The sequence below is a fragment of the Simochromis diagramma genome, unplaced genomic scaffold (genome assembly GCF_900408965.1).
Source record: "Simochromis diagramma unplaced genomic scaffold, fSimDia1.1 OVJJ01000031.1, whole genome shotgun sequence".
NCBI lineage: Eukaryota > Metazoa > Chordata > Actinopteri > Cichliformes > Cichlidae > Simochromis > Simochromis diagramma.
In genome coordinates this window covers 2376874-2387342 of record NW_024386983.1, presented here as the reverse complement: position 1 = coordinate 2387342, position 10469 = coordinate 2376874, and the positions used below count along the sequence as shown (strand labels likewise).

The following is a 10469-nucleotide window of genomic DNA, read 5'->3' as shown; positions in this document are numbered from 1 at the left end:
ATCCCCCCCCCCCAATCCCAGGCAAAAACAGGCCACCCCGCCCCCCTTTAGTCCAAAACCCCCTCCCACTGGTCTAACAGGCTATAACAGGCCACCAAAGGAATGTTTCCCCCTGCGTGCTCTCTCACCGCCGCCAATGGCAGAACAGAGAGGAAGACAAAGGGGGAAACGGAGAGGGGTACATTCCTCGCTGCTCGCTCTGACTGTCTGCGTGACTGACTGGTTTGTTGTTCAGGTTCACAAGCTGATTCTGGGTCACGGTCAGCTGTGGCACAGGGCTTTCCCACAGCTGACCTGGAAGCAGCTGGTAGCAAGAGAATAACTGAAAACTGCATTTCCATCACCTCCCATCGAAAAGGTCAACTGGATGTACGATTAAAACAAGACTAGGCACAAATTTACAGCCTCAACTAATCCATCTGCTTCAAGCACACGGAGCACTGAAACTACACCAGGACCATCACGACGAGGCCTCACTAATCATTTTATTGCTACCCACCTTAAGTGCTGTTTACTTTTACAGGCCAATGACTGTTTACGCTTTAAATAAGAAATAAATAAATTTAAAAAAAAGATAAAGACGCCCTTTACAAGTCCGCAGAGCTCATAATCTCTTTAAATATTATAACGCGAATGGCAGCAAACTCCAGCCTGCTCTCATTCACAGGGCGTCGAATCCTGACATTTTGTAAAACCTGCTGCTTTTTCACTGATAAGCACAGAGTGGCCTTTGGTGCCATGATGCAAACTGTCATAAAAGGAGGGCGCAAAGGTTACCCTCTCATATAGTTAGTAAGTGCAGTTTTTAACATTCAGGGTTAATGATGATGATGATAATAATTAAAAGTTAACCAGGAAACTTTTAATCCCTAAACTTTCCAGGTGACGGGAAGCAAATGTGAAAGCAAACATAAAAAAAAGTTGTAAACAACAACTTTCCAACGGGGACATGAACATGGACTCTTCTGATGCACCTACAGCGTGCCGTCTTTAAAAAGACCGCCAACATCTCTCTGGTCCAAAAGCAACGTAGTCATTTGTGAAGACACTGACGCCAAAAGACAGTTTCTATGCGTCTCTCTGCAAAGGGAACGTGTTGCCTAGTTTAAAGATTTTGTCCATTGAATGTGTGTTAACAATGAAATTCCAACAAAAACTGAAGTTCTGTCGGGCGCTGGGGGGGTGGAACAGCGCCGTTTTAACTAGAGACCAAAACAAGGAAGAGGTTTTGTGCCACCAGAGACAAGCAACCTCACTAACCTGTGTCATCATGTCGAGCAAGAGCATCCACTGAAATCTAAAGTCATAGATTCATAAAACAGGCAGCAAACTATTGTATCAGCTCCTTCACACGTAAAGAAATGAGCTTTTCTACATTTAATGTGAGCAAATACGAGAAGTCTAACATCCAAACCAGGCTGGACCTTCTTCGTTTTGTTTTTTGTAATAGTTTCCATTCTTGGCCAAAAAAAAATATAACAAAGGATTACTCTCAAGGGACTTCCTGATTAAACAAAAGCTTTAACAAATATGGACAGCTATGAACACTGTCCATATTTATGTTTTCTGCCAATATCCCACAGCTATAATTCAATCAATTCTTCCATGTAAGAGACATAATTGCACCCAGTGTCCAAAAACTTAGACTCGAAGACTCGGACTGGCCAATAAAATCCCTTCTTCCCTGATACCACACGTACAGCTACAGTGCATCTGTGTCCGATAAGATATTCCATCAAACCTACTCCTCCTCTGCTCCTGATTGGTTCACTGTGGTTTTACAGTTGGACCGAGTAACCAGCTGCCCACCTCCAACATAGTAACAGAGACAACAACACAGTACAGTCTAATTGTTTTGGTTTCGTTTTTACTGCATAAGATCATGGTTTGATTTCAGATCAGAACACTTTCTGATCCCTGACCTACTCGATGGCACAGGGATAGCTCAGTAGGTAAGAGTGGTGACCCCATGATCGGAAGGTCGGGGGTTCGAATCCACTGAACGGCTACCCTGAGGTACCATCCCTACACACTGATCCCCGGGGGCCCAATGGCTGCCCACTGCTTCACTGAGTGAATGGGTTAAATGCAGAGAGGAATTTCCCAACAGTATACATAATTATACTTTATAATAAATTGGATCTTATATACACTTGGTTTATTCTGAACTCTGAAAACCCTAAACATGAAAAACACATTTTTGGTGGTGACATCTTATAAAGCAGCTTTAATTGATCTCTCCTTCAACACACGAGCTTCCTCCGATATCCGCCACACCCCAGGCCGATGGTTCCTTTTATTGTCTCCATACTGAGACAATGGTCACCATACTAGTGACCACGGCTGTTTAACAAACAGGCTTTTTAGCCAGACTCCTTCAGACATTTTCAGCTCCCTTCATTCCTTTAAATGTTGTTTTGGAGCAGGAAGGCAGGCTGGGAGAGGGGGGGAGGAAAAAAGCAGCCTGGCAGCCTTTGCATGCAGTGTGGTGCAGGATGCATTGTTCGGTCCATTTGTCCTGACAAAAATGCCACTCACAGTTTGTCCTGAGCCAAAACCGGGCCATCTGAACTTTCTTCTCCTTCTTCCAGCCACACAGTCTCCACAGAAAGCATGCGAAAGTGGGCGGCAAAAGAACAAACTATCATTGTGCCCAGCTGCCCACCTTGCCAGCAATGGAAGAAAACTCAGTGTGCGTTTTGTGTTGTTAATGTGAGCACTTGTGTGTGTGTGTGTGTGTGTGTGTGTGTGTGTGGAGGGGGGGGGGGGGGGGGGGGGGGGGCTCACTGTAAACAAATTGCACTGCAGAACACATCTGCACCGAAACACATCAACTCTGATTGTAAAGGACTGTTTGTCTAAGAAATAAAAAGCATAATTAACACAGGTATAAAATCGCCCCAACGAGCCACCTGACAGGTACTGTAAAATGGAAATGATTCCCCATCTACTGCCCACAACCCTTCAGTCAGTTACAAAGTCTGCATCCATATCACAATCAGTTCAGTACAAACTGGCTGTGAGATTGAAACGGCTGTCAGTGTAGGAAAATAAGCTCCGATAACCATCAGAGTCTGTGACCACAGTTGATTTACGAGAGGAAACGTTTCCCAATCACTGCTCCGAGCTCCTGACAGGAGATGAGGGAAGAAAGGAAACTCTGGCATGTAGGTTTCTTTATTTTTGTCTCTTTGCAAAGAAGAAATCTTCACCTCGGCTCTTTCACTTGAAAAACATTTATCAGCTGCTGTTGTCCTTTTTGTGTGAACTATCCCAAAGCTAGTGGTGGGGCAAGTTTCCATTAATCTCAAAGTAGTATCACTTCGATAAATAAGAACAGCCCCTCTCTGGTGATGCCAAGTACTTTACTACTTTCCTCGTTAGCTCATCCACCCACCTGGCCCTGCCTCCTCCCTGCCACGTGACACGAAAAAGTATGCGCAGCCTAACTGTCGCTGAGGAGCTGGATTTGCATGAGCAGTCTGCCACAGCGGCAACAGTTGCAATAAAAAAAAAAGCCTTCAGTGGCGTCACTGCGTACTTTGGCGTGTTTGGACGTGCGACCGAGCAGCGAGAAAGACTTAATTGCACGTTTGTCAGGCGAAGAGCTTCGTCTGTAACAAACTGCAATTTACTGGACTTGCGTGGGCTCGGTCCAGCTACTCTGGGGTGTTGAGAAATGTACGAAACGGACAACTACAAGGACAAACGCTGCTTCTGCCAAAGAGCTGAAATGACTCTCACAGGAGTCCTGAAACAAGTTATTCTGGTGCAGCATAAAGCCAAATGTCTTCTTTTCAAGCACCTCCTGCATTTGTTTCTCTTTTCTGGATTACTGAAAAGTTTCAGTGTTTGAGTGTCCTCGTGACTCGATGAGGTAGAGCTGCTCTGTGTCCCCAAAATAAAAATTAAAAAAAGGCCAAACTAATAAAAACCCAGCTGATTTTCCATTCTTATATCACTCAACGCTGTCAATGGGCTGCAGGCAGCATGATGGAAAATGTTGCTTGTGACACACTGCTCCTGTTTTTGACCTTTCAGACTCACCCCTCACACACACAGGGAGGACAAGCCATTCCCACACTCATTATAGCCATTTGTCTCGATATGCTTGCGGGAGGCATATCTACATTTTTGCGTAGTAACTGGCACAGTGAGTTTGAATGAATACACCACAGGAATTTGCCCTTGTACCCCTCCCTACCTCCATCACTCTGACTAAATGTTTGGCAAGGGGACGCGTCCCCAATCAACCAAATACCCATCAGCCTCCACTGCAGGACCCAACCTCAGCACAGGTCTGTACTGCAGGCCTCCGCTCTGTTAATGATTGTAGGAGAGGTTTTCCTTTACAAGAAACTTTGACCCGTGCGATGTGTGGGCAAACACGCAGAGCGCGCACAGAGTCGCCTAACCTCAGGTGGAGGGAGCGTGATGTCGGCGATGACTAAAATGCTGAGCGGCCTAACAGCAATGCAGGAGTCGAGGCTCGGCATGCCGTCACACCAACAAAAAGTATGTCAGTCATCCAGCCAGTCAATGAAAGAGATACTCCTAATCATTCCTCACTTCAAATTATCTTCCATTAGACCGCCTCGCCGCTCCCTTCTGAAGATTTAGAAGGTAAAGCATTTGATGTGGGAGCGGTTTAGTGGTGTGGTAAGAGCACGGGTGCATCACAGGGCGGGGTAATTAATCGGAAAGTATAAAGTGATTAGTTTGTCTGCATTCTTCTTCCCTACAAAGACCTAATTTGGGGTTATTTTACACATCAAGTGCATCCGCTGAACTTCACATCTGCTAGTCTGGACGCAGCAGCAGCTGTCACCCTCAACACCTTCTCATCTGAATTATATTCAAGTTTGGGAGGGCAATCGTACATCATTATAAGACTAAGTTTAGGATTAATCATGTTACATAACCAAAATTGTATTTTTGTCATACTCAAGCAGCTCTAGTGTAACATTTATAACCACTTTGCAGAATATCAAGCAGTTCAAGAATAAAAAAGCTAGCTCAGCCATTGCTGAGGAGGAAGAAGAGAAAGATGAGGAGTGGACAGGAACGGGACCACGTTTCAGATTATTGAAAAGACTCAAAATGTTCTTATTGGGGTCAGAGTGTTGGTGATCTGTGAAGCTGAATAGCCAGATGCACTCACGGTGCCAACTGAGTGGTTTCATGTTATTTGGCTTCTCCACATTTTTGCTGAATAATCCTAAAGCTGGTTCAAATCTGCAGCTCGGGAAGTGGGCGTCCAGAGCTGAGAGAAGAACCACTGTCACACCAGAGAGAAGTGCTCTGCTCGTACAGCATTACTGCTGACAGCTCAGCTTTATTTCATTTTAACACCTTAGCACTGTGGCTTGGGATTAAATAACCTCGATCATCACGGGATCTACAAATCACTATGTAATCATTTGTAACCGATCTCAGAATAGCTGCAATGACCAAAGCACTCTGAAGGATAGAAGAGAAAAAAAGTTAACCGCGAAAGAATTTCAGTTGCCCGCATATCACCCGAAGCATCTCTCGAAACGCTTGAGAATCCTCAACTTGAAATTCTCTGAATATCGGCCTTTAACGCCACAGTATCGGTCGGATCTTCCAACAATTTTATCGGCCTCCAACCAACCACACAAGCAGGCGTGCCAGGGAGGCGAGCCGCCTGCACGAAGCCTTCGTAAAGTCCGCTGTGCGGTTATCGTGAGGCTGAGCTGTCTGCACAATCACAGCGTGGATTTTTCTGCAACAATGTGGCGCCTTGTTTCCACTCAGAGGAGGGGGGGAAAAAATCACATCTGAAGGAGTGAAAGCTGCAGCTAATATCACACACACACTCAGGACTTTTCATTCAGTGATTTAGAGAGGAGGAAACCAGCTTATGTGGGGGGGCTTTGCACCGAGGAGTAGAGCTCGGAGGACCCCCGGGCTGAGGAGAGAGAAGGCGAATAGCACAGGGAGTAAATGCGGGGTTTGTGAAGCTACACCGAGGCCCACACTCGGTCTCTGACCTCCCCATCGCATCCTTCCTCCACTGCCATTTTTCTTTCTGCCCGCCTCCTCCGAGCCCGGCTCCACTCGGCCCAGCTGGGCCCCGAGACTTCGGCTGCCTTACCTTCCTCTGCTGCTTCTCCCAGGCCGGGTCCAGCAGCAGGTCTCGGTCCCAGTCGTTCTCCTGCTCCATGTACGTCTGCGCCCCGCCGACGGTCGACTGGTTATTGGCAGCGTGATAATCTACCATGTCAGCAAAAGAAACCTGAGTGCGCCACGGAGAAACTGTCACAGGCAAAAATGTACAAAAATAAAAAATAAAAATGGGGGGGGAAAAGAGCAAAGACGACCCAAATCAGAGAGGCGGGACGGGGAGGGATAACCGAGCCAGGAAAGAGTCCTTCTTCTCTCGCCGCTTCCAGCCGTGAGTGTTTTTAATGAGATGAATATCCGGTGTGTGCCGCTGCTGCTGTGTGAAGAAAAGCTCTGCTTCTAAACGGTGTGGCTGCTGGGAGGAACCGGCCGCTCCTACACACCGACACCGGCAAGCACGACCCACCGAGAAGACGCACTTCCGGTGAAGCCTTTCAAAATAAATCAGATGCGCGTCACCGTTCCTCTGATTACTTTCTTTAAAATTAATTATACGTTATTACTATTTCCTGTTGCACTGATTGCAAATCAGGGGCGCCACCAATGGGGAAATAGTGGGGGCACTGGCCTCCCCACAAAATTTGTTGGCAAGACCACTCTATGTTGGTAATAATTTTAATACATTTAATAAAGAGGAAGACACCCTACAATGAGTTGAAACGTTACCTTGTTATTAATCCTGCAATTTCATTCATTTGTATTGTGTCACTTTGTATGTCCCCTCACTATTTCCTGTCCTGGGCCACCTTGATATTTTTATATCAAGGGCCACCCAAAATTCTGGAGGCGTTCATGTTGCAAATCCCTGTGTTTAAAAGTACTTCATATGCTTTTTGACTGAATTAAAGACTAAAAGTAATCGTTTTTCTCCGGGGGGTTGTTGTTGTTGTTTAAGTGCACTAGGTAGATTTCCTCTTTCCCTAAAAGTCTAGTTATTCTTTTTAAATTAGTCTGTTAAGTCTGTGAAGGTTCTCACTCATCCAGGTCTTGGTAATCTGTGAAGCTTAGAAGGAAGAGCGACCGGACATCTTTAAGATTCTTTTCATTTCACCTCTCATTCCAGAAGCTTCATCAGTTCTAAGACCAAATGGTGAAGAGTCCCAGCTATATAAGCCCTAGTGGGAGCTGTCTCTTAAGAGAGTTGTCGACCCACTATTGAAGTCCAGTCGCTTTTCTTTCCAAGCTCCTTAGATTATTCCAGTTAACCAAAACAGCTTTTTTCTCCTTTTTTTTGTAAGAATTCACTTTTAGTGTGCACCTTGCTCTAAACTATTTCATTTGTAAATATAAAACACAGTTAAGTTATTTTTAAAGTTTTGAGTCAATTGAAAGTAATGAATGTGTTACTTGAAGATTCTGCGATCTTGTAAATTTTTGAGATTTTCTTTGCTGAAAACCGTCTCAGGCCACTTTGGGACTTAAGGGTGCTAAAATGTATTTGCTGTGTTTAAAATGACTTAAAAACCTTCCAAGATTAGCTCAAGCTATTAAGATAATGTGAAGAAACAACTGCTATGACTTTATTTCATAAACATCTTTGTTTTGTGTTTTTGATATTAACGGAAGTTGGTATAAGCTAGGCTACACGTTAGTGTAATACAAATTGATACCACTAGGGGTGCAGAAAGTCAGCGTGACCTTTATTTAAGCAGGTAAGTCAAGTTTTGTTGTTAACAGACACTAAATCAGCACAGAAGCCAGAAATGTTTATATTTCAAATTAAGTTTCATTTGGCTTCACATTTATGCTGTAAAAAGCTCTCGATTTTGTTTTCCAAACAGGTTTAACTTCAATTTTTGAAGTGGTATATGTCAATAAAACCCCAAACCCTGTGAACTGTGTGTAACTGAGAAAACACATATAAATAGGAAATCTTACCAAAAACAGAAAAAAAGTCTCACCTACTTTCCACTGGTAGTGAAGTATTACTTATGTACAATCCCGTTAATGCAGGCAGAAAAACCCTCCAGTGTTCATTCAAACTTTTACAGCTAGAGATTCATTTAAATGGAATCTAAATAAAGTCCAAAAGCCAGCGTGATCTTTCTTTCTATAGCTGTTTAATTTTATTTTGAAAGTACCATCGCCGGTTTCCCGCTATGAATCTGCAGAGACCTGACACACTTGTCCTCCAATAGGCCAAGACAACTTTCATGAATATTCAATACAGCATTTGAACGTGAGCTGCTGAAACAATGAAGCTTTATAAATTTGAAATATCCGAAATATTTACAAGCGAAAGCAAAAAAAAAAAAACAGATCCCCGCCATGATGGGATCTGTGACTGACGGTCATTTATCACGACTGCTTCGCCCACATTTCGGATTCACAATATAAATTTAGACATTTTAAATTATTGGGTTTTGGGTGGGGGTTTTTTTTTTTGTTTGTTTGTTTGTTTGTTTGTTTGTTTGTTTGTTTGTTTGTTTTTTAAGAGCAGGAATAAGTGTGTGATTGCATTTGGATCACACAATCAAAATCAACAGGGTCACCACAGTCAGGACATTGCATTTTATTTGATTTTATTTAGAAGCCAAACTCATGCTCATGATACAGAATCCATCATTTCACAATCATACTGGGGGCTATGGGCACCCCTGGGGGTCCAGGGCTGTCACAGGTTCCCCTCAGGTGACTCCTACTGACTTTTACAACTGTAATTCAAATAAGTAATATTGTCCTGGCAATATATCACTGGGATCACAACCAAGCTCGGTGTAATGATACTGTTAGCAGTAACTTTGGGTATTCTTAGTATCAGAAGTAATTAGCATGACTGATGAGAACTCTGATGACACTGACGACTGCAACTGTCCCACACATGAGAAAGTATGTTACACTATTATATTATTGTTATTCCAAAAGTCTTTGATCCATAAAAAAGTAAATATTTCATTTTAGTCCTAAACTTCTGATCCACATATTTGGTCAGAAAGAATCAGAACACAAGGAAAAATAGAGATCTGCCTGTACAGGCCTCTCTGCAGGCTTGATGTCATCAGTGTGCCTGCTCAGTGGACAGATATTAAAGGTCTCGGATGACAGTGGCGCTGCTGAAAACAGTGTTTGTGTTCTGAAGTCGCTGCTGTGATTGCAGCTGATGCAGAACTGCATCAGATTTAGGAGCTGGAATGAACAAAGTTTTAAAGAGCAGCGTAGAAGAAATCCTGTGACTCTGAGGTGGGCAAAGATCCACAAAAAAGCCTCACTCAAGATATGAACCTGATTAGTTTCAACATGGCATAGGGGTCTGTTGTGTCTCTGTGCTATCTTTGCACTCTTCACCTTCATTGTTCAGATTTAAGGAAATGTGGAGTCACAGACAAAACACTGGCTATCAGGTCAGCTGGTGTGAGCTTCCTGCAGCTTCCAAAAAGCTAATTTTCAGTCTGGCTGAAAGCAAAAAAACAGGAACGAGCTGTCTGGGATGGACACGTTGGAACGGTTGTTAGAGATCACTGCTGGGGAATGGTGGCCAGCTGGCCTAATCACCGGAATATTCATCAGCGCCTGATGGTTCATTCATTTATAGGTGGCCCTTGTATTTTGGAGAGCTCACACTTGTTGTGCAGCAGGAAGACACAGTAGACTGAAACAAGCTGTAATAATCCGTTAAATGAATAACATGGACAGACAACATAATGCTGCCTGGCCAGAGGATTCTTACTTGGTGACCAAGAAGGAGTACTGCTATACAAGCCTATTGCTTATAAATGTAGTAAATTATGAAGCAATGACAGACGTCACAGCCTCCTCTGATAAAGAAACAGCTCAGAAAATGAAAGCAAATCTTTTGCTGCTGATTCTTGTGCAGCCTTGTGATCATAAAGTGGTCATGATCCGACCCATCTGAGAAGCACTGACCCAGAGGACTGGCATCATAAAACAGGAAAGCCTGAGCTGCGGTATCATCGCCTCCATCTGGCAGGAGGCGGCTCAGGCTGTTTTCAGGGTGACTGTCCTGCCTGCAGGAGCCACCTACAGAAGTAGGTCACGCTCAGGCTGTCCTTCTTGATTAGTGTCACAGCGGCCCAGAGCAGCACGTACAACAGAGACTGCAGCGGGACAATGCTCCACCTCTGATGTTTTCATGTGGGGCATTATGGCGCTGCTAACAGCTCAGTGCTGCAAGTACAGTCTGCGTCTTCAGTCATCATCAGCAGGCCACTTGTGAAGTCCCGGATAGCCGGTGAGGCTAACGCATGAGTTGATGATCTAATGCTCTGCACATTCCCTGCTTGTGTATCTTCCAATAATATTTCTTTTGTCGTGTAAATATACAAATACTGACAACATTTTGCATTCAAATCTCAGTGAAACAG

The 10469-nt window shown here is 44.1% G+C and overlaps 1 protein-coding gene across 6 annotated transcripts in view; it reads right to left on the bottom strand.

The window, feature by feature from the left end:
* Positions 1 to 6514, bottom strand: part of actn4 (actinin, alpha 4) — a 56463-nt gene extending 49949 nt beyond the window's left edge. For 3 of the 6 annotated variants that reach the window (XM_040039646.1, XM_040039652.1, XM_040039650.1), the window contains exon 1: positions 6119 to 6513. In XM_040039646.1, the coding sequence (XP_039895580.1) occupies positions 6119 to 6244 (126 nt within the window). In that variant the 5' untranslated portion in view covers positions 6245 to 6513. Of the gene's footprint in view, positions 1 to 6118 lie in introns of all 6 variants that reach the window. The other 3 variants (XM_040039648.1, XM_040039651.1, XM_040039649.1) reach the window with 2 other exon arrangements.
* Between the last annotated feature and the right edge of the window lie 3955 nt (positions 6515 to 10469).